Below are 24,216 nucleotides of genomic sequence, written 5' to 3'. Positions count from 1 at the left end.
CACTTGAACCCAGGAGGTGGCAGCTGCAGTGAGCCAAGATGGCGCCACTGCACTTCAGACTGGATGACACAGCAAGATGCTGTTTCAAAAAAAAAAAGCACGTGATAGAGTTCCTTGGTCATTCACATTTTTTTAGAAGACCAGTGTCTTCTTTCTATACTCAGAGAGCAAGTTCTGGTTTGAATGGAAAGCCTGGTTTCTTGGGTTCGATAGAAATTGGGATTACTCAGTCATAGACACAATATACTTACCTTGTAGTTGCTTTGGGTTTTGTTAGACTCCTGCACATTGTGGATCCACCAGAATGTTGGGCACACGGGCATATGCCCCTGAGACAGTAAGGAGCACCTGCAGGCAAACATATTTGGTGTACTTCTCTGCTCACTTGTATGCCCCATAGTCCCATCAGAATTCACTAACAAGAGACAGGCTAAAAAGACAAAGTTCTGCTACCATCTTGAAACTAAGATTTTCAAGATGGTAATGGGAGAGCATTAATCCAAATGTGGGGCCTTTCTGAACATGAGACCTTGTGCAACTGCACAGGCTTTATGCCCATGACGCCAGATCTGCTTATCACGTATGCTCATGACACATTGATTTTTCTTTTTAACTGTCTTCATGGTGGCCTGCTTTCCAAGGCAAGGCCCATTACAGCACAGAAAGTGCACACTACACTTTGTGGTGAGGGGACTGTTGACTTGAAAAGATAACTATAAATTCACCGCTTCTTGTTGAAAAAAATAAACCAGAATTCCCTGTGCATCTATTCAGCAAAGGAATGGGAGTAAAATTAAATTCCGGATAAGCTTCCTTTAAGTTCTGTTGAGTCCACAGGATGGAAGGAAACATCCTGCCCTCAGTCTTTTGGGTCTTAAATCTGTCCTTCCTTCCTAGGCGTGTAAAAATTGACTATGGTCTTTGGTTCACTGTTTTCCTTTGCTGGGCAGAATTCTAGGGCTCCTGAGTTCTTTACGCATTCTGCTAATGGTTACCTGTTCTTCTCTAGTCCTTGAAGCTTCACCTTGCTTTTTGCTGAAGTGGGTTTCTACACTGAAAGTACTTCCCAAAAATCAGTCTCCATCTGAAGGAAAAGGAAAGCAACCACTGTGCTTGAGTGGTTGTTAAAGCAAAAACTACATGCTGCTATTCCTTCTTTTAACAAAAACCCAAGATTTATGGGAGCTTTTTGCAAGGGAAATAAATTGCCACTTGTTACTGGCTGTAGCAAATGTTTTGACATTTCTATTTTTCTTTTGATTTTTGTCATCATATAGGAATGTATAATTCATTGTCATATTTATAAAAATTTCCATCTTAGGTTCTGAGTTTTACAACTGCTGGGACCCACGTTTTCTTCTAGTACTTTTAAGGTGATCATATGGTTTCTGTCATAGGACACTTTTATCTGCTCCACATAATATTGAGTCATTCTCATTTCTGGTAAATAACTTCCTTGAGATATTTTACGCTATTTAATATATTATTGAATTATATTTGCTAATATTTTATTTAAGATTATTTCCAGACTATGTCTTTCTTCTGGGGACTGATTCCCCTAAATTTCTCATTTTCTGTGATTGTACCTTAATTAGTTTTTTTTCCTTTTATTTCTAATCATTTGCTAAGGTTTGTCACCTCATTTCTAAGTTTTTTTCTAATTCTGGTTTATGGGGATTTTTTTTCTTTTGTCATTTTTAGCGATTTTAAGTCACTTTGAAATGGTGGGTTGTATCTTACTCAGTTTTGTAGGCATTTCTTTCTGGTATGCTTTCATTTTCTATGGGGACACTATCAACTCCTCACCCTTATTATCTTGTATTCACATTTCTTGGGATTTTACTTCAATCCTTTTCTTTTGCTTGGTTTTATTGCCAATTCATGTTCCTTAACTTCTAGACTGAAGTATCATTCTAGGCTGGGCATGGTGGCTCACACCTGTAATCCCAACACTTTCAGAAGCCGAAGCAGGTGGATCATTTGAGGTCAAGAGTTGACCAGCCTGGCCAACATGGTGAAATCCCTCTCCACTAAAAATACAAAAATAGCCAGGCGTGGTGGTGCACACCTGTAATCCCAGTTACTCGGGAGACTGAGGCAGGAGAATCACTTGAAACTAGGAGGCGAGGTTGCAGTGAGCCAAGACTTTGCCACTGCATTCCAGCCTGGGCAATAGAGTGAGACTTCATCTCAAAAAATAATAATAATAATAAAGTATAATTCCAAATAGCTTTACTAACTTCACAGAGTTCCCTTTTCTCTTGCTTTTATCTAGGATTCAAAAATACATTGGATTGATTTCTGAAATTTCCTATCTTTTTTTCCCTCCCCCACTTGTATCTAGACCTTCTCTTTCCTTCCTGTCTATGACCCTCTCCTGAATAATTTTGATTCTTCCCCCAGCAGTTTCTCCTCGTCGTGGGTTGCTGTCCCAGGAGGGAACCATGGCTGGTCAGTTTTGAGAATTCACAGGATGTAGGCTGTTCCATTCCCTTCTGAATTCATGGAGGACCCCTAGTTTAGAGTTAAAGTTAGAACAATTTTCTAACTAGTTTAACCCTGTTTTCTCCGTATCTTTATCTCTCATGCCACTTTCTTACGCAATTAAAACTACCAAGCAATCATTTTCATCTATTCCCATGAAGACCTCACTTTCAGACTCTCCTGTCCTCCTACGCAATATGGGCTATCTGTTTTTTAAGCCTGCTACCCAGCTGTCATGTGGGAACACTCACTCAGTGCGCTCACATTGGAGCTCCATTTCCAGGAACCTAAGTTTTCCTTTTTCATGTTTTTCTCCCTCGCGGGTTCTCAACGAAATGTGCAAAGGAGATAACTTTTTTGAGACCTTTCACGTCTGAAAAGATTTTTATTCCACCCTCACTTGTGGTTGTGAAAGTAGAGAATTTTGCTTCTCTACATAAGTCACAATTAGAAAAAAAAAAACTTAGAAACGAGGTGACAAACCTTAGGAAAGGATTAGAAATAAAAGGTTGGATATCATTTTGGGTTCACTTTTTTTTTTTTTTTTTTTTTTCCGTTTAAGAGACAGAGTCTCGCTCTGTCAGCCAGGCTGGAGTACAGTGGTATGATCACAGCTCACTGCAACCTCCGCCTCCTGGGTTCAAGGATTCTCCTGCCTCAGCCTCCCAAATAACTGAGATTACGGGCATGCACCACCACACCCAGGTAATTTTTGTATTTTTAGTGGAGACGGGGTTTCACCATGTTGGCCAGGCTGGTTTTGAACTCCTGATCTCAAGTGATCCAGCCCCCTCGGCCTCCCAGAGTGCTGGGATTACAGGTGTGAGCTACTGCACCTGGGCTGGGTTCGTATTTTGAAAGCATTCTTCAATGGAACAATGGCTTTCCTAAAATTGAATATGTGTTGGCTTTGCTCCTGACATTTTAAGTGTTTGTTTTTCGCCCCTGCCCCCAGCCATGGTTCTCTGAAAGATCCTGTGGATGCGCCTCACTGTGGTTGTTTTTCATTTATCATTCATGTTTCTTGGTGGTCTCTTCGAATTTAGAAGCTCAGTTGTTTAGTTCTGAGTAGTATTTCAGAAAATATGATTATAAAATAATAAGTAGGTCTCTTTCCAGAAGACCTATTTGACGTTGTTCTTCTTTGACCAAGTCTCTTATTTTCTAATCTTTTCTTTCATCTGTGAACAAAAGTTCTCTGAGAAGAAAATTCAAGGACAGAGACTTCATTCCAGCAAACAGCTAGTAAGCTGGTGAGACACAGCCTTTGGTATAAAATGAAAGTGTGTTCCAGAGAACAAAGGGAGGGAATTTGTCTTTTAGAGAAAGTTCCCACCCAGGTTCCCACTTAGGTCTGCTTATGCAAAATGCAGGATTGAAATTTACTTAGTTCTGATTGGTCGATGTTTGCTTACTTAGCTCTTATTAGTCAGGGCATGCAGACTTCTGATTAATCCATGTAGGTTACAGTCTATTATTTGGTTCAGGTGGCATAAACAGGAGGTTGCTTGGTTTTAATTTGAATTTAGGCCCAGTTAGCTGCTCAGGACTCATCTTAAGAGACTGGCTCTTTACACCGGGCACGGTGGCTCACACCTGTAATCCCAGCACTTTGGGGGGCTGAGGTGGGCGGATCACTTGAGGTCAGGCGTTCAAGACCAGCCTGACCAACATGGTGAAACCCCATCTCTACTAAAAATACAAAAATTAGCCAGGCATGGTGGCACGTGCCTGTAATCCCAGCTACTTGGGAGGCTAAGGTAGGAGAATTGCTTGAACTCGGGAGGCAGAGTTTCCAGTGAGCTGAGATCGTACCACTGCACTCGAGCCTGGGTGACAGAGCAAGACTTAGTCTCAAAACAAAACAAAAAAAAGAGAAAGAGAGAGAGAGATTGGGTCTTTCAAGGCTCACATATTTATCTTTTTATCTTTTTGTTCTAATTTTGGGGAGTTTTTTAAAAATTTATTTTCCAATTCATCTATTGAAGTTTTATTTTGGGAGTTAGTTTTTAATTCTAAGAGGTCTTTTATGTGCTTCCTGTTCAATTATAATGATGTTCTATCCATGTTTGAAATATACAGTATTTTTGTTACTTCTGAAAGTAATAATTATAGGTAGTTTCTTTTTTAAAGTTTTCTTCAATGTTCTTCATTATCTCTGTTTCCCCTGAGTACTATTTTCTGTTTGTTTGAGTCTCTGTCTTTCTTGCTGAAGTGTTCTTTAACACATGGTGATATTTTAAAATATGTTCATTTTGAGTAAGACCTTAAACACTCGGAACTTTTGCGTGAAGTATCCTTCCAGAGTGGTTGTATGGTGAGCTCCCTTTTGGGGAGAACACTCAAACATTTCTATCTGGAGGTATTTTCTCTAAGATTCTTCAGCTTCCTCAGAGAGACCCAACAATTCTGGCTGGCTATATAATTTCAAGGCCCCGTGCAAAATGAAAATGTGAGGTCTCCTCTTGAAAAGTCAGGAAAAAAGTTCAGTTAGAAATATTAAAACAGGCCCAGCATGGTGACTCAAGCCTATAATCCCAACACTTTGGGAGACCAAGGTGGGTGTTCTGAGGTCAGGAGTTCGAGACCAGCCTGGCCAACATGACGAAAACCCATCTCTACTAAAAATACAAAAATTAGCCCACTCCAGCCTGGGTGACAGAGCGAGACTCCATCTCAAAAAAAAAAAAAAAAAGAAATACTAAAATATAAATCTTTTTCTTTTAAAAATGTCTTATTATTTATAACATGTAATGAGGTAATGAGGACACATTTATAACTGCATAAACTATAAACAGCAAAGAAATAATGTTTTGGTGTCCTAGTTTTATGTAAAACAATAAACCATAATACTTTATTAATGTATTAAATTAATTGACAAATCTTTCTGGCTTTTTTTCTGCAAGCTCATTTATTAAGTCATGAAAATTTAAATTTTTGCCAACTTGATTTTCAATCTAGGTAATTGAAAGTGATGTCAATCATTCTTGGCAAATGCAAGATCTCAAATGATTTGTTATAATTTTTAGTCTGAAGAAGAAAACCAGGTGGAAAGAAAAACATGAACAAAGGGAAAGAGATGGGAAAGAGGGAAGTAGTAAAACAGAACGGACAAGTCAGTGAGGGAAAATCTACATTAAGACAGTGAGGTGGCTCCTGCCTATAATCCCAGCACTTTGGGAGGCCAAGGTGGGAGCATCTGTCAAGCCCAGGCACTCAAGACCAGCCTAGACAACAGAGCAAACCCCATCTCTACAAAAAAATACACAGATCAGCCAGGCATGGTGGCATGTGCCTGTAGTCCCAGATATTTGGTAGGCTGAGGTGGGAGGATCACTTGAGCCTGGGAGGTTGAGGCTGCAGTGAGCTCTGATCATGTCACTGCACTCCGGCCTGGGGGACAAAGCGAGACCCTGTCTAGAAAAAAAAAAAAAAAAAAGGAGAGAGAGTCGTAAATACCAAGCACAAAACTATAATAAATGACAAAGGCAGGGCGCAGGAGCCATAAGTGGAAGAGAAAAGGGGAACAACATAAGATGTAGAAAAATTCTCAGAAAGCAGCTGTCTGAAACTCGATCAGACTCATCAGACTGAGGTTGTCAGTACTGAATGTAACCAAGAGAGTATAGGAGAATAAATAAAATAAATGATGATTAGAGATGTGCAGTGACGTTTGAGAGGTTAATTTCAGTAAAATGGTGGGACCACAATTCAGAAATAAGTAAGAGGTGAAAAGTACAAGAAGCAATGCAGAAAAGTGCTATGGAAACGGACAGCCAACAGAAGGAATGCAGAAATATGAGCGATCTAGAGATAGAAAGGGAACACAGACGCCACAGTCTAGACTCTTCACTTTACAGATGTGGAAACTGAGGCCCGAGGAGGGGACCAATTCCTTTACCTAACCTGGTTAGCAATGGAACTTAGACAGAAAACCAGTACAGATGAAATGGTAATTCAGGAAGGATAAGGATCAAAGGAACACTTTCGGTCTCCAAAGAAGATTCCCTTTAATGCCTCTGTTTTCCTTTAGGACCTCCCCTCCTTCTTCTGGTACTATGGACACACGGTCTTGAAATTATTTTCAACATATCTGATAGAAAACTATGACTATGATACTTCATTGCTGAAGAAAACACAATGCTGATTTGGGTAAGGGAAAGAGAAATCTGTCTATCGTACTTGTTTATTCTTACAGGTATTATACATTCCTGAAGCCCGGAAGACAGGAAGGGTTACTCATACTACATTTGAAATGCATCACTATAATAATCCTGATAATACTCCACCCTGTCCAACTCCAGAGATAACAAATAACTCCACGATAACTATCCACCTACAGAAATGGACACAGTACGGCAAAGCCATTCATTAAAAAAAATCACCCCATTATGGATAATTCACAATGAGCTGGCAAACATCACTTGGCTATGAGCAAAGCTCATCAAGAAACACCCTAATAATGTGTATATAAAGGCAAACCAAGCTGTTTGAGTAGGACGTTCACCATCAGAGCAACACCGCAGAAACAAACGCTCCAGCCTGGACACCATGTCTGTGCGCTTTTCTTCTACCTCGAGGAGACTTGGCTCTTGCGGGGGCGCTGGCTCTGTGAGGCTCTCTAGTGGGGGAGCAGGCTTTGGGGCCGGAAACACATGCAGTGTGCCAGGCATTGGAAGTGGCTTCTCTTGTGCTTTTGGGGGCAGCTCATCTGCAGGAGGCTATGGCGGAGGTCTGGGCGGGGGAAGTGCTTCCTGTGCTGCCTTCACAGGGAATGAGCATGGCCTCCTCTCTGGCAATGAGAAGGTGACCATGCAGAACCTCAACGACCGCTTGGCCTCCTACCTGGAGAATGTTCGAGCCTTAGAGGAGGCCAACGCCGACTTGGAGCAGAAGATCAAGGGGTGGTATGAGAAATTTGGACCGGGTTCTTGCCGTGGTCTTGATCATGATTACAGCAGATACTTCCCAATTATTGACGAACTTAAGAACCAGGTAAGAAACGCCATGGCGTGAGTGTTAGCACTCCGGAGAGTGTTCAGCCACTCACAGATGCACAAACGTATCACAATAACGGGGCTTTGCCCTCAGCTTCTAAATTTTAGGACTTCATTTTCAATACTAAAAATAATTTCTAGTAAATTCTAATATTTGAACATGGCACATCCATCATGTGGTATTAGGTATGTGTGTAGTGTGTATGCTTTTGGTAATATTAAAATATCAAAAGCTGCCCAGTGTCTCCAGCTATATATTTATAGGCTTTCCCACAGAAAGAGCTTTTTTTAATGCTTGGGGTGGGGAATAAAAGAGACCACACCTGGCCAGGCACAGTGGTCATGCCTGGCCAACATGGTGAAACCCTGTTTCTACTAAAACGACAAAAATTAGCCCAGTGTGGTGGCACGTGCCTGTAATCCCAGCTATCTGGGAGGCTGAGGCAGGAGAATCACTTGAATCCGGGAGGTGGAGGTTGCAGTGAGCCGAGATCATGCCACTGCAGTCCAGCCTGGGCAATAAAGCAAGACTCGGTCTCAAGAAAAAAAGAGAGTGAGAGAGACCATACTTAAACTACCCATCTTCAAAAGAATCATCTGATTATTAGAGACAGATGCCAAAAATATCACTGTAATTTCATAGGTAATTTCATTTCAAGGAACTTTGAAATGCATCTTAAATATTTCCTCAATCTTAACTAACTTTTCTTTTGTCAGATAATTTCTGCAACTACCAGTAATGCCCATGTTGTCCTGCAAAATGATAATGCAAGACTAACAGCTGATGACTTCAGACTAAAGTAAGTAGGGCTGAAGATAAATAGGAAAAAAAAAGTTGTCTAAGCATTTTTTCTCCTTTATTCTTCTAAGTTATTTGAGGTTGGCTCAAGTCTTTGTTCTTGTTTATTCATGTATTTGTTTTAAACAAAATGCATATTAGAATGAGTAACTAGCTGAGCAACATATTTTACCTGGGAAATTTGGGGACTAACAAAAATGAATGTCAAAGTCATATGAGAAAGAATTTTGGCTCTTCCCATTCTCTTGCTTCAATGAAATGTATTTGTGGCGTGATAGGTGACCTCACTGAAGTTTTAAGTATTATCTTAGTAGTTTTAGCTCAAAGCTTAGTTCGAGTTGTGATGTGCCATGTCTAACGACTAATCATGAAACTTTCAAATACTTTTCTAAGGTTTGAAAACGAGCTGGCACTTCACCAGAGCGTTGAGGCGGATATCAACGGTTTGCGCAGAGTCCTGGATGAGTTGACCTTGTGCAGAACGGACCTGGAGATCCAGCTGGAAACTCTCAGTGAGGAGCTCGCTTACCTCAAGAAGAATCATGAGGAGGTAGAAGCTCCACCCGGCTGGCTCTCACAATCTCCTCCCTCCCAAATTTTAAAATTAATTTCAGATGATAAATAGAATATATTAAATTAACGTTCAAGAAGGAACCTGTCAGTTTCTCCATAAGGCTTAGATTGTTTAAGATGCTTCTGTTCATCCTCTCAAAAGAAACAAACCTCCCAAAAAGTTTCTAACCTTATAGATCTTGTCCATCTGGCTCCTTTAAAAATATTCAGGCCGGACGCGGTGGCTCACGCCTATAATCCCAACACTGTAGGAGACCCAGACTGGAGGATCGCTTGAGGCCAGGAGTTGGAGGCTGCCGTGAGCCATAATCGCACCACTGCATTCCAGCCTAGGCATCAGAGCGAGACCCTAACTCAAAAAATAAAATAAATAAAATATTCAGATCCTAATTCCGTTAAACAAATATCTTTCAGGAAATGAAAGCTCTGCAGTGCGCGGCTGGAGGCAACGTGAACGTGGAGATGAACGCGGCCCCTGGGGTAGACCTCACGGTTCTGCTGAACAACATGCGAGCTGAGTACGAAGCCCTTGCCGAGCAGAACCGCAGGGACGCGGAGGCCTGGTTCAACGAGAAGGTAAAACCATGCTTGGGTGCGCTCCGTGGGCGCCGGGCGCAGAAGCAGCCAGCAGCACCCTAACGCGGCCCCTGCCGTTCCAGAGCGCCTCGCTGCAGCAGCAGATCTCTGACGACGCTGGCGCCACCACCTCAGCCCGGAATGAGCTTACCGAAATGAAACGCACTCTTCAAACCCTTGAGATTGAACTTCAGTCCCTCTTAGCAACGGTAAGCGAAAAATTACAAAACACATTTGCTTTAGAAATTGAGAAAAAAATAATCGAAGGTAATTTTCTTCCAACATAATTACATATTTTAGTTTTTAGCCATTAATTACAGTGCTTGACATAAGACACATTTGCATTTTGCACATGACAGTCCTCTTTGCCTACAAAGTATAGCTGGATGCTAATAATTATGAAATATTAGAAATTAGCAAATACAATCAAGATACTGGAAAAAGAAAATAGTTTTGACTTTGAATCTTCTATCCTAAGTCAAAATATCAAAAAACTCTCATATGTGGAAGCCAAAAAGGTTGATCTCATAGAATTAGAGAGTGGGATAATCCTTACTAGAGCCTGGGAAGGGGATGGGGGGATAGGAAGAGGTTGGTTAAAGGATACAAAATTACAGCAGAATAGGAAGAATCAGTTCAAGTGTTCTATAGTACTGAGGATGACTATAGTTAAGAATAACTTATTCTATAATTTCAAATAGTTCAAAGAGAGGATTTTGAATGTTCCCAACACACACAAAAAAATAAATGTTTGGGACCTTGGATATGCTAATTGCCCTGATTCTATCACTACACAATGTGTGTTTTGAAATATAATTATGGAACCCCGTAAATATGTACAATTCTTATGTGTCCATTTAAAAAGAAAAAGAAGAAAAAATCCTACTGCTTAAAGAGAGTAAAAATACATTTGCGCCACTCCCAACTTCATCTAGCATTCCTTCTGACCACTCAATCAAGAGCACTTACAAGTTCCTTTTAAGCGGCATAAACAGAGGCAAAGTAGAGGCACGAAGACTGACTATAAAACTAAACATGTGTAATGATAATCATAACTGCTTTCATTAAGCGTTTGCCCAGCACTTCCACCCACATGTGAGTCCACAACAACCCCGGGGCACAGGGCAGGGCAGACGTTATAACTCATGTCATTATTTCCAAAAGAGGACTCTGAGATTCGACGAAGTTAAGCAATTCCCACAGTCCCACAGTTGGGTAACGAAGGCATCCAGAAGTTCTCTCCTAATTTTCTAACTCCCAAGTCGATACTTTTCCCACTATGGCTAGTAAACCACCAGAGTTTATCCACAGATGAAGCTATGAATGTACATAAAATCAAGGCTTTATATAAAAAATACTTGCAGGTGAAAGGATAAGACACGCTCATCTTCATTCCATGTAAAATTGCAGTGAGTGTTCCCTCTGAGTATCTCTATAAACCCATTCAGATTCACAAGCCAATGAACTGAACTACTCTATTTAAAGCCTAAGAAGGTAATTCTTTTCTGTGGTTTATTCTACTCATGGAACGTTTATGCAGTTCACTGCAGGATGACCTTTTAATAGAAAGCTACAGTCCTCATGAGCCAAGACTGTCACATGGCTAGATATGAGTAGCAAAGTGTAGGCGGACTTCCAGTTGTGTGGAAAGTGGCAAATTGTGCCAAACTCTACAAGCACAGGCTACATTGGTGCAGGGGAGGGATCTTTTCGTTTGTGCCCTATGAAGAGAAAATTTCATTTTTTTTAGCACACCTGGGCATCTGAGGGACATTCAGCAGCAGCTGTGTCATTCTCAAATCAAAAAGTAATATGACATTTAATAAAGGCAATAATTAATATTGAACAAATAGAATCTTTTGGGTAAATGTAATTATTTGTGTGATGTAAGGATAATTATCTTAATTATCTCTTAAATGCTTTGACTTATTCTAAAACACTGTGACCTTTTCTATTAAACCATGTCTTACCAAACTACAGAAACACTCCCTGGAGGGCTCCTTGACAGAGACCGAGAGCAACTACTGTGCGCAGCTGGCGCAGATCCAGGCTCAGATCGGGGCCCTGGAGGAGCAGCTGCACCAGGTCAGAACCGAGACCGAGGGCCAGAAGCTCGAGTATGAGCAGCTCCTCGACGTCAAGGTCCACCTGGAAAAAGAAATTGAGACCTACTGCCTCCTGATAGATGGAGAAGATGGGTCAGTATTGCTGTCATTGAGATAACAATTCATTTCTAGGTTACTAAAGATTATTTGAAATCAATTACAAAATATCTAATGATCTAGATCACATGGAGATAACACTCTTTTAGTGTTATTTCAGAATGCAGTGAATTCCCACCTTAAATCATTATTTTTCAGTTTCCTCAGTAAAACAGAATGAAATGATTCATATAAGTGCTCTGTACTTTTACAGCTCCTGTTCTAAATCAAAAGGCTATGGAGGCCCAGGAAATCAGACAAAAGGTAAACAAAAGCTGCGTTAGGTATTCAGTGTTCCTTTGTATGTGTTTCAAATGATGAGTTATTTCCTATTTATGAATTTGATAAATTCTAACAGTTTATATGTGGCATTTTAGATTCATCTAAAACCACCATTGTCAAAACAGTTGTTGAAGAAATAGATCCTCGTGGCAAAGTTCTCTCGTCCAGAGTTCACACCGTGGAAGAGAAAGCCACCAAAGTCAACAACAAGAATGAACAGAGGGTGCCTTCCTGAACTCCCGCCTCTGAGAAACAATGGCCCCCAAATTAAAATACCAAAATGAAACTCCTTTCCTAAATAAGGGTCCCCTTATTTTTCTGCTTTTCTTCCAATGAATTAAGACAAGTTATTTTTAGAATAGTACCATTTCTTTGGCTTTTTCTCTATGGTGGTGTTTCAATAAAAGTTCTTCCTGTTGCAAGTCATCTTCCCTGGTTCTAGCCAATCTTTGCATTTTAGATACACCTTCCAATGGGAGCTGAATTTTGTCTTTAATTTCTTCTGTTTAATTCAATGGTCTTCACAAGTTGGAAGTAAGTTTAACATGAAAACTAGTTGGAGTCTTTTTCACTTCTCTGTAAAATTTTGTCTCCCTTGTCTCAGTACGAAAAGTACTTACTGAGCACACACTATATGCCAGATAACGAGGATAAAACAGTTAATAAGATCCAGTCCCTGAGGTCAATATGCTCATAGACACAGAAATAAGAAACCGAAGAATCAGAAACAACCTTAAACATAAAGGAAAGGCTATAAGTGGTGATATTTGAAGGTAGAAGGGGAAAAAGAGAGCTATGAGGATAAGGGTAAGAGGAGAATTCCAGCGGGTATCTAATTCATAATCTTGATCACTCCACCATAAGGGTAGGAATTCACAAGTTCTCTACTTCATTTTTGCCATCCAAGACTGCAGAGCCATGTGGCTCTCAAGTCAAATGTAAGTTTTAGTGCAATAATTTCATCACCTACCATTAATGAACCTATTTCAAGGCTGGGAGTGGGAGGAGGTTAAACTCAGCAGAAAACCCTCCAGAGGTTTATTTGTGGGTGAGAGATTTGGCTCCCCCTCACCAATCCCATAACAAAAACAGCCCGTTTTTCTCTGGAACCAGTATCCTGTTACTGAACTCTGTAGAATTGGTTCAGTCCAGTTGAAACATAGTCACTTTCGAGCCGTCTTTCCTCCTCTGTTTCCCACAATCATGTAGTAATACCTAGGTGAATGTAAGGCAGATACCCTCTCACTTAACTTTTTAATTAACCAGTCCTCGCATCATATACACTCATATCAAAATTAGGAAAAGGAAACATCCTACCACATAAGAGTTGAAAACTTACATTCATACAAAAACCTGCACACAGATGTTTAGAGCAGCTTTATTCATAATGGCAAAACTTGGAAGCAACTAAGATGTCCTTGAGTAGGCGAATGGATAAATAAACTGTGGTACAACTAGACAATAGAATGTTATTCAGTGCTAAAAAGCGATGAGCTATCAAGCCATGAAAAGACACAGAGGAAACTTAAATGTATATAACTAAGTGAAAGAAGCCACTCTGAAAAGGCTGCATACTGTATGACCCCAACTATATGACATTCTGTACAAGGCGAAACTATGGAGATAGTAAAAAGATCAGTGGCTGCTAGAAATTGAAGGAGAGGGATGAACAGGCAGAACACAGAGGATTTTTAAGGCTGTGAAAATACTCTGGATAATACCATAAGAATGGATACATGTCATTATACATTTTCCAAACCTGTAGAATGTACAACACTTAAGAGTAAACCGTAATACTAAAAAGTCTTTAATTAATTTATTTTTTTTTTGAGTTAGTCTCACTCTGTTGTCCAGGCTGGAGTGCAGTGGCGCCATCTTGGCTCACTGCAAGCTCCGCCTTCCGGTTCACGCCATTCTCCTGCCTCAGCTTCCCGAGTAGCTGGGATTACAGGCGTCCACCACCAGGCCCAGCTAATTTTTTTGTATTTTCAGTAGAGACGGGGTTTCACTGTGTTAGCCAGGATGGTCTCAATCCCCTGACCTCGTGATCCGCCTGCATCGGCCTCCCAAAGTGCTGGGATTACAGGCGTCAGCCACTGAATACTTAGCTCAGATTTCACAGTATTTGAGACGCCTGACCACCAACTCACCATAACTCAGGGAATAAATTCTTTCTGCTAAAACCAGGCCGATATTCAAGACCTTTAAATATGACTTCCAGGAAAGAGTCAATAACAATTGATAACCAGCACTTACTAGGTGCTAGACTCTGTTCTAAGCATCATTTATTCCTCACGACAACCCTATGAGGTAGGTACTGTTATCGTCCTCGTTTTACAGATAAGGAAACTGAGGCAGAGACTGGTTGAGTAATTTGCCTAAGATCACACAGCTTATAACAGGAAGTGCTGAAATGTGTAAACCACACAGAATGGCTCAGAGTCTGGTGCTCACCACGACATAATACCATGCTAGTGAGAACCTTATGACTCCACTTTCCTTCTAGCAAGAGAAGGGATAAACTACGTGCATGCTCATTCCAGTCGGTCTGACATTAGCAGAGACATCAGTATCTCCTTCTTCCCAAACCAAACGAGGGAAGCCATTTTGTGGAAGGACTTAGTATACCAGAATCTGATTCTCAGAAAAAAAAAACAAAAACAAAACAAAACCAAAAACTAGGAATCTAGTGACAAAACAAACCTCATTCAAGTTCAAGAAAAACGGTTATCTAACAGAAATATAGAATGTGAATTTTAAACAACAGCGTACTTGAAACTAAACAATAAATCTATTGGGGGAAAATTAGCATATGATCATCAGAATAAGATAATGTAATGAAAAACTTTATCCTGAAATAAGGAGACAGCAATACTGCATAAAGCTTAATTCGATTCATTTTGAATACCTAAAATACGTATGCACATCATGTAATGTTCTACTACCTAGTAGATTATTAAGAAATGATCAATTATATACATCCAAATACCACTTTTTTGCCATGAATAAAATAATCCATCTCAGGGAAAAAATGTATAGACTGAAGTGGTCCAGAGAATTTGTTAAATCTATCCTCCACTTCCAGAAAGAACTAGAGCATACCTACATTTTAAAAATAAGTATTAGTTTAGAGGAAAATCTATGATTAAAATAACTTAAGGGACCTACTCACATGAGTAAATAGGTGACAACGTTTCAAGAGGGAGTTAAGCATCATGCATTACAGTCCTGCTTTGATACGGAAATGCTTTGTGGCCACTTAGCTTCAGAGACAACTCATCTCCGAAATGGTCCTAATAATATGTGTTTAACTTATTTCACAAAAGATAATTTGTATTTGTAAAGTATCTAGAGATAAATAGATTATGTTAATAATACTTTGAAATCTCATAATAACTCATCTAAGAAACTCAAGCTTTATAAACCATTAAACTGACAATGTTCTCTGTTTTTCTTGTTTTATTCCTGGGAAAAATGAGCAAAAGATTAAAAATTTGACCAGGTCACAACAAAATCAGTAAAAAGTCTCTAAATAGGAACTGTATCTAGGTTATTATGCACTGTTTTAAACCTAAGCTGATGGTCCAGTTATAGCTTTGTATTTATTATTTATTTTTAAATATTTTTGATTTAGAAAATCCATGCAGTCCACTAAATGTTATATACGTTTTAGTGACAATAATGTTGGATGTTTTCCAAAGTATTCAGTATCCACAACATTGAAAAATATCATTCAGAAAAAAATTACTGTTTCAAAACTAAACCCATAATTAGTTAACCAATCAATTTGTATCATTATAGGTGATAGAGACTTTACCCTTTCTGATATGTCCACTTTATTATAATAATTTAAACAATTAACATTTAAAAATGTTTGTGCCTTTCAAACTGTCTTACAGTCATTCATGATTGGAACTGCTCAACATTCATTTGAGACTGTTCGATACTATTATTTTCATTTGCCCAGTAGGGAAATGATCCAAGCCTGGATAACTTTCCAGGGCATCAAGGCAAGAGAATAAAGAGTACTTCCCTGTGATAACTTATCTTCTCTCTAGGGTACCATAAGTACTGGTTTTCTAGGTAATGATGAAAATACCTCCCTCCTTATATATTTTACTCCTTGCTAATCAATATGATGCTCACTTCTCAAAATAATTCCTAATGTCTTAAATACATACATTTAAACTAAAAGACAGTAAACACTATTTAGGGGTAGGGAAGTGAACAATTTGGAGACTCTTAGTTGAACTGATATCCTACTCCTGCCTGGACTGAACCAAGAAATCTCAATCAAAATAATTCTCCACCACGATGACATATTCATGAATTATATTGAAATTAATAATAAGCAAGACTGCAGGATTTCTGTTACTTCAGTTCTCAATTCAAGAAATGGTAGATTTCTTTTAAAATCTCCCACTACCAAAAGATCAATAGATGCTGAGATTCTCTGGTGTCAGGAAGAAGGAAAACACACACCCAGACACCCAGTGCAGTGGCTTACACCTGTAATGCTGGCTACAGGAGGCTGAGCTGGGTGAGGCTGAGGATCCGAGGCTGAGGATCACTGGAGGCCAGGAGTTCAAGACCAGCCTGGGAAACATAGCGAGACCACATCTCTTAAAAAAAGGAAAAAAGAAAAATAAAAGAAACAAAGAAAGGAAGAAAGGAGGCACTCAACGAAGTGGGAATACTAGAAATACTCTATGAGCATTAACAGGACAAAAGTAGGAGACATTTCTCATTGGAATTATTAATTCTTTGTTATATGTGACGGGGAGACTCTAGATTCTATTAATAGTCCAGTGGTCGGTCAAAAAGATGCATATTTAGTCATATTTAATTTTGGCCTTTGAGGCTATGATTTAGTTTTACTTCACCTGGCACCATTTTTATATATAAAAAATATCCTTGGGGCACCTTTCCACCTACAGACTGGACGCTGTTAAAAATCACCCAATTGTGAAAAACAACAATTAGGATGCAAGTAAATTTTATTACAGACTGGCATAGTCAAGACTGAAATGACCCAGTGAATCCTATAAAAGGCCAAGGGAGCTAACGTGTGTGGAAGGTGAACTCCGGCTTTGCTCCTCTCTTTGGCAAGGGGTTGCCCGTCTGTGCTGCCGCCATGTCTTTTCGACTTTCTGGTGGATCCAGGCGGATCTGCTCGCGAACTGGGTCTGGTAGGCTGTCCGGTGGAGGAACAGGCTTTGTGGCTGGGAATGTGTGTGTTGGGTCGGGAGCAGGAAGCAGCTTTTCTTGTACTCTTGGGGGCATCTCTTCTGGAGGAAGCTTCTGCAGTAGTGGTGGAGGGTTGGGAAGTGGTGCCCGTACTGGTTTTCTTGGCAATGAGCACAGCCTCCTCTCTGGGAATGAAAAGGTGACCATGCAGAATCTCAATGACCGCCTGGCATCCTACCTGGACCATGTGCGTGCTCTGGAGGAGGCCAACGCAGACCTGGAGCAGAAGATCAAGGGCTGGTATGAGAAATGTGAGCCTGGTTCTTTCCGGGGACACAATCATGACTATAGCAGATACTTCTCAGTCATTGAAGATCTTAAAAGGCAGGTAAGAAATAGGGATTTGCATACTTTTACTACAGACTTTGTGTCTGGATAATTTAAAGAAGAGAAAATATAAAATGTGTTTAACAAATTTATGTGATATAGGATTTGTTCACTCGGTATTTCCAGTGCTAAGTGCAGTACCTGGCAATAAAATCTTGTAGAATTAAATAATGAAAAAGAAATCATTTCAAAACAGATATATTCACTTTGTTTTTCTTATATTTAGCTCATACCATTTTTATCAAAAGTAATAAAAGTACCTATGTGGCACTTAAGTTTCATCATACAAACTTTTATCAAAAGTAATAAAAGTACCTATGTGGCACTTAAGCTCTGGATGCTTATTATCTGAAGAAAATCCAGATTTCTTTAACATAGAAAAAAGATACTAAAACAGATGTTTGACAGATTAAGAAGATATAAAATCACACTGAAATCTGGAGCCTCCTTTGACTTTTGGTAATCAACATTTTTCATAATCTTCCCTATTTAGATTATTTCTGCAACCACCTGCAACGCCAGCATTGTTCTACAAAATGACAATGCCAGACTGACCGCAGATGACTTCAGGCTGAAGTAGGTGAAAACAAACTAATTAATTATATGAATAAAAGTTAAAATATTACAGTTGGATTAAGGAATATATATTTTGCTTTGAAAACCAAAATGTTTTTCTAAAGCCAGACTAGATAAATAAAGAAATTGAATTAAATACACCCTTATAAAAAGAGCTATCATGGTTGGATACAGTAGCTCATGCCTGTAACCCCAGCACCTTGGGAGGCCAAGACAGGCGGATCACTTGAGGTCAGGAGTTCAAGACCAGCCTGGCCAACATGGGAAGACCCCGTCTCTACTAAAAGTATACACACAAAAACATAGTCAGGCATGGTGGCGCACTCCTGTAATCCCAGCTACTCGGGAGGCTGAGACATGAGAATCCACTTGAACCTGGAAGGCGGAGGTTGAGTGAGCTGAGATGGGGCCACTGCACTTCAGCCTGGGTGACAGAGTGAGACTATCTCAAAAGCAAACAACAACAAAAAAGAGCTATTACATTTTTTAAAATCTAAAATCTAGCAATATTGTATTTAATTGTTAAGCGCATTGGATGACAAAAATCAACTCTGAAGAAATAACATCCCCAAAATACAATTCATGAATTGTTAGGTATCTCAAACCATTTTAGCAGTTTGCCATTGCAAGAAGCTTCAGAAGCATGTAGAGAACATCATGTCTTTCAGCATATGAAATGCCTTTAAAAGTTGTGCTTTGCACCTGCCTATGATGACAACTCCCAGGTGCCTTACTAATCTTTCAGGTATGAAAATGAGCTGGCTCTGCACCACAGTGTTGAGGCTGACACCAATGGTCTTCGCAGAGTGTTGGATGAGCTGACCCTCTGTACAACCGACCTGGAGATACAGTGTGAGACCCTCAGTGAGGAATTGACCTACCTCAAAAAAAATCACGAGGAGGTAAGGAAGCCTGCAGAGTGGCTTCATATAGTGTCTAATTTCCTTCTTCAAGTCCACTGTTCATTTCATAGCAGGGCATGAACATCAATCAAAATCCTCCACTGAGGATGAATACCAATCCCTTTTCTAGGAGATGGAAGTCTTGCAGTGTACAGCTGGGGGGAATGTGAACGTGGAGATGAATGCAACCCCAGGAGTGGACCTAACTCTCCTGTTAAACAACATGAGGGCTGAGTATGAGGCCTTGGCTGAGCAGAACTGCAAAGATGCTGAAGCCTGGTTCAACGAGAGGGTAGGTCTATGGCAAATTACAAAGGGCTTGCTCAGGAGACAATCAGGCCGGTCACTAACCCTTTCGACAACTACACTTCAGAGTGCAACACTGCAACAACAGATTTCCAATGATGAGGGAGCAGCCACAGCAGCCAGAAATGAGCTGACCGAAGTGAAACGCAACCTGCAAACCCTGGAAATAGAACTTCAGTCCCTCATGGCTGTGGTATGTAGGAATCACCATTGAATTGAATCTATGTGTGAATATGTATAAGTCAATACAGATATAAAAATGTATATAACACCAAGTACGTATAACCATTTACATATGACTAAAAGTATAAAATATATTAAATATCAAGAATTCTGTCCCTAAATTCACCAATTCCAAAACTTGAAAAATGCCTTTTTACAATAGAGGAATTTTTTTAAAATCTTGCAAATGTTGATTTTCAATTAAAAATATTCAGACCTTATACAAATAATTATTTCTACCTTGAGAATATTTAAAATATGATCATGCTGGTCAAGCACAGTGGCTCATGCCTGTAATCCCAGCACTTTGGGAGGCCAAGGCAGGTGGCTCACTTGAGGTCAGGAGTTCAAGACCAGCCTGGCCAACATGGTGAAACCCCATCTCTACTAAAAATATAAAAATTAGCTGGGTGTGGTGGTGGGCACCTGTAATCCCACATACTCAGGAGGCTGAGGCAGGAGAATCACTTGAACCTAAGAAGAGAGGTTGCAGTGAGCCAAGATCGTGCCACTGCACTCAGCCTGGGTGACAGAGCAAGATACCATCTCAAAAAAGTAAATAAAATAATGTAAAATGTCCATGCCATTTCTCTTTTACACAATGAAGCTTTGCTTTGTTTGTCTTTCAGAAACATTCCTATGAATGCTCCTTGGCTGAGACTGAAGAAAATTACTGCAATCAACTCCAGCAAATTCAGGATAAGATCGGGCTGATGGAGGAACAACTGCAACAGATTCGAACAGAAACAGAAGGCCAGAAGCTGGAGTATGAACAGCTTCTTGATGTAAAAATCTTTTTAGAAAAAGAAATTGAAATTTATTGCAACTTACTAGATGGAGAAGAAAGGTAAATATTAACTTGCAGAAAAAAAAAAAAGTCTCCCATCAACTAGGTTTTCTCACAGTATAGGTATGCCAATATTGCATCCTAGAATCTCCTACTCTAGAGATCACATATATTTATCCTCAGGAATGTATATTATTGCAGCCAAGTGAAATTAAAACATGCAGAAATTTGAAAATCAAATTTCTATGTATGTAAAAATGTTTGTATGTATAATAATATAAAGGTCATTTAAGTATAGAATATTTAACAATTCCAGTACTCCAATTCAAGGGGAAACTTGCTTTCTGTGATTTAGTGTGTAAGCACATTTCTTATAAATAACTCACTCTCTTTTCTTATCACTTCACTAGTTACCCCACATGTACCTTGTATTAAAGGTGAGCGATGAAGACATAGGAAGAGTTAATTGGAGAAGCACCATAGTTTCTTAGTCAATAGCAACAGCCCTGGAATTGCAGCCCTAGCTGTGAATCAAATACTGGGTGAATTACAAGCGCATTGTTTAACCTTTTCAAATGCAGTTTCCTCGTTGGTGAAATTGCGATAACGCCAAAACCATACTTGTAACAAGTCTTAACCATAATGTCTCCCTACACAGCATACACAGAAAAGGTATTTGTGACAGTGGCATACACAGAAAAGGTATCTGGTAATCACTGCCTATTACTAGATGCTTGCCCATGGCCGCATAGTGAGGAGGTAACGTCTTGCACACTACAAGGCCCATCAGCCTTCTGCAGCCTATTCTCACAGGAACCCAACAGTGATTGCTCCCTCCTCAGAACAAAGCACTCATTATACCACTCACTTTTCACTTAATTTACAGCACTTTTCAAGTTATAGGTAATTTTTAGCATGTGTATAATTTTTTCCAACCGTAAAAACTGTGTTTTGGTCCTATATTTTCTGCAGCACCTAGCCCAGCAACACTTTCTTCACGGTAGGCACTCCAAACACATTCATTGGCCAGCTGATTGAAAAGTCAGAGTGAGAAACATTGCTAGATGAAAGAGGTGATATCTGGTCATGAGAAAATTTCTATTCATAAACATCCATTTCATCTCTTCTTTCACTATGTTGAAGTCATGAAAAGCTTACTAGTGTCCCTTAAGTATATGAGGAATTTGAATCTTGTTGAAACTAGAATTCCAAAATGCTTATTTCCAATTTAGAGGTATTTATAAGCTCACTAAGGAAAGAAAAAAATGCAATAATTTACTCTTCTCTTCACAGAAAAAGCAAATCCACATGTTACAAATCAAAAGGATGCAGGCCTGTGAATTCTGGAAATCAAGGCAAAGGTATAGATGGTTTTTTTACCTGGTGTAACTCCTTAAACTCCATCAATTGTGTTAACTAAGTTATTTATTTGTTAACTAAATAAAATTTGTTTTTAAGTTTACTTGTGGTGAATAAAGGCATGAGGGGTCATTATTATAGTTCTTAACATTTGTATTTTATATTCCTGTAGAACAACAGATGTGGTCAAATTATGAAATTACTGAGTGAGGAATTAATCCCACAACAGATTTCTTACCTGGAATGTATTATCTTTCATAGTTTCAATACTTTGATAAAAGAGCTACTTATCTTAAACCACAAAAATAGGGCAAGCTGGTATTTAAAAGAAGACATTACTTGCAGCCAGCCTTTACTGCCTGATACTTAGATTGTTTTAATTCATGTTTAATTTATGTTTTCAAACACCCATTGCTCTAAAAACAGTGGCAAATATAAGAGAGATAGTCCTGGTTCTTGCTAAACACTGACTTCAAACACAGTATTATATATCAATTTACTGCAGACTTGCAAAAAACATTTTAAAAAAGCAAACATTTTTTAAAAGGTGCGGTGGCTCATGCCTGTAATCCCAGCATTTTGGGAGGCCAAGGCAGGTGGATCACTTGAGGTCAGGAGTTTGAGACCAGCCTTGTCAACAGGGTGAAACTGCATCTCTACTAAAAATACAAAAATTAGCCAGGCGTGGTGGCAGGCGCCTGTAATCCCAGCCACTTGGGAGGCTGAGGCAGCAGAATCGCTTGAACCTGGGAGGGAGAGGCTGCAGTGAGCCAAGATCATGTCACTGCACTCCAGCCTGGGTGACAGAGTGAGACTCCTCAAAAAACAAACAAACAAACCAAAAGCATACCTGTTATGGCTAAATATTTTTCAACCTGTTAAAAAATGACCACTAACGTTTTATTTATTTTATTTCAGACTCAGCAAAAGAAACTATTGTCAAAACAGTGGTTGAGGAACTGGATCAAATAGGCAGTGTCCTTTCACTGAGAGTCCACTCAGTTGAAGAAAAGTCCTCTAAAATAAGCAACATTACAGTAGAGCAACGAGTACCTTTTAAAGCACCATAAGGAGGAAAACTTATTAAAAAAAAAAAAAAAAAGGGAGAGAAAGACAGAAAGAAAGCCTGCCTTTGCAAAAACCCTACTGATTAAATAACCTAAGGGAATTATTCATTTCTGTTCTTAAAGATAAAAGGGCTAGAATTTGTTCTCCTTCTCTTCCTTTTCTCACGTTCTATGCATGTAATCCTTTTCCAGAGAAGAAAAATCCTGCTCTGTCCCTAATTTTTGTTTTATTTTGGGGGTCTTTTTTGACATTTCATTAAAAATTCTTCTGTTGCAAGTTATTTTTAAATATCTGGTTCTTATTAATTTCTAAAGTTGATCCCAATGTGACAATACTAAGGACCTGCTAATAAAATAATGTGTTTCATTTCATAGTCACAGTTACCTCAATTAATAACAGAATAAGGTGTCAAGAGCACTAGCACTAATGTCTGGTCCCAAATCTGTCCCTGGTTAACCATGTGAATAACTTGATCTTTTTGGGTTTGAGCGTCTATGAACATAAAATAAGGAGATAATACCCACTGATCACTAGGACTTGTTTACCCTTACAATACCTCGCCTGGGTGATCAGCAAGTGTTTGTTGTAAAATCTGAACCTGGAAAGCTATTTTTCCATTTTCCAGCACATGCATCTCTCTGCCCTTACCATGGTGATGACTAAGCAAATTTAGAACTCAAGCCTGGGGTGGTTCTAAATCTTGCTCATATCCTCCTGCACACGAAATTCTGCCTGACATCCTTACTAAATTGTTTTGGAAAGTGCCGCTGGGATTGGAAAGCAGCAAAGTTCTAGGCTAAAGAGGTTTTTTTTAGCTGGGGTGGAATGAGGCAGTGACCTCTGTAACCACCTAGATTTCCAACTTGCATGGCAGAGCATCATTGAAGGGTTTTAATCAACTGGTATACAGACAATGTGGGATTCAAAATGGCCCATGAAGACTGAACTGCACCATTTCAGGGTGCTAAACCCTGTGAGGTTGCATTCTACAAGTCTCAGATATAAGCTTGGTCACCATTATTTCCTGCTTCCACATAAGGTAGTTGACCTTAGCCTAATGATGCTTTCTGAAGAGGTAGATACAGCTGAAAGTTACCTTTGTCAGGGTCTTCTTGTGATGAATGGTGCCAACCATGATGACAAAGGCTATATTTCAATGGTATGGAGTTAGATTAAGTCTGTTTAGAAGCACTTTCAATTGCAGAACTATAGTGACAATATCTTAAATTTACTGAGTGTGTTTTAACTCACTTTACATGCATTAACCAATTTAATTTTCATAAATGCTTATGAGGTAGGTGTTTTATCATCTTTACATTATATATGAGGACAGCAGAGTCTCAGAGATTAAGGAATTTCTCCAGGGCTACACAGCTGACGTGTACCGGGGCTTAGATGCAAATCCAGATCTCCTTCTCTGCCATGGTGATTTGAGTTCCATTGATCAGAACAAAAATAAGCATAGGAATTCACTGTTTTCACACTAAGATTCCACTGCCACCCAAGAGGG

The 24,216-nt window shown here is 39.5% G+C and overlaps 2 protein-coding genes across 3 annotated transcripts; both read left to right on the top strand.

Annotated features, from left to right (window-relative positions):
• Window positions 1-6,868: 6,868 nt before the first annotated feature.
• On the top strand, window positions 6,869-12,336 carry KRT27 (keratin 27). The gene is made up of 8 exons (XM_002800508.4): window positions 6,869-7,479; window positions 8,199-8,281; window positions 8,674-8,830; window positions 9,268-9,429; window positions 9,513-9,638; window positions 11,410-11,627; window positions 11,845-11,894; window positions 12,008-12,336. The coding sequence occupies exons 1-8, from the start codon at window positions 7,036-7,038 to the stop codon at window positions 12,145-12,147; spliced, it is 1,380 nt and encodes a 459-aa protein (XP_002800554.1). The 5' UTR covers window positions 6,869-7,035; the 3' UTR covers window positions 12,148-12,336.
• Window positions 12,337-16,958: 4,622 nt separating this feature from the next.
• KRT26 (keratin 26) lies at window positions 16,959-22,982 on the top strand. 2 transcript variants are annotated; one of them, XM_077973509.1, is made up of 8 exons: window positions 16,959-17,487; window positions 17,980-18,062; window positions 18,808-18,964; window positions 19,095-19,256; window positions 19,338-19,463; window positions 20,122-20,339; window positions 21,573-21,640; window positions 22,557-22,982. In XM_077973509.1, exons 1-8 carry the CDS (start codon window positions 17,047-17,049, stop codon window positions 22,706-22,708), a joined length of 1,407 nt encoding a protein of 468 aa, XP_077829635.1. In that variant the 5' UTR covers window positions 16,959-17,046; the 3' UTR covers window positions 22,709-22,982. The 2 variants fall into 2 exon arrangements, with proteins under 2 accessions (XP_077829635.1, XP_077829636.1); XM_077973510.1 differs by having other exon boundaries at window positions 16,965-17,487; window positions 21,579-21,640; window positions 22,557-22,887.
• The last annotated feature ends 1,234 nt before the right edge of the window (window positions 22,983-24,216 follow it).

Source organism: Macaca mulatta, chromosome 16, assembly GCF_049350105.2.
Source record: "Macaca mulatta isolate MMU2019108-1 chromosome 16, T2T-MMU8v2.0, whole genome shotgun sequence".
In the NCBI taxonomy this organism is placed as follows: Eukaryota; Metazoa; Chordata; class Mammalia; order Primates; family Cercopithecidae; genus Macaca; species Macaca mulatta.
This window is presented reverse-complemented; position numbering and strand designations above follow the sequence as displayed.

What these genes read in the sequence shown, in the direction of transcription:
- KRT26 (XM_077973509.1), top strand. Translation starts at nt 17,047, where the DNA reads ATGTCTTTTCGACTTTCTGGTGGATCCAGGCGGATCTGCTCGCGAACT. An exon ending in AAGCCTGGTTCAACGAGAGG is followed by an intron (nt 19,257 to 19,337) that starts GTAGGTCTATGG and finishes ACTACACTTCAG; the next exon opens with AGTGCAACACTGCAACAACA. An exon ending in TTCTGGAAATCAAGGCAAAG is followed by an intron (nt 21,641 to 22,556) that starts GTATAGATGGTT and finishes ATTTTATTTCAG; the next exon opens with ACTCAGCAAAAGAAACTATT.
- KRT27 (XM_002800508.4), top strand. Translation starts at nt 7,036, where the DNA reads ATGTCTGTGCGCTTTTCTTCTACCTCGAGGAGACTTGGCTCTTGCGGG. An exon ending in TTGACGAACTTAAGAACCAG is followed by an intron (nt 7,480 to 8,198) that starts GTAAGAAACGCC and finishes TTCTTTTGTCAG; the next exon opens with ATAATTTCTGCAACTACCAG. An exon ending in AGGCCTGGTTCAACGAGAAG is followed by an intron (nt 9,430 to 9,512) that starts GTAAAACCATGC and finishes CTGCCGTTCCAG; the next exon opens with AGCGCCTCGCTGCAGCAGCA.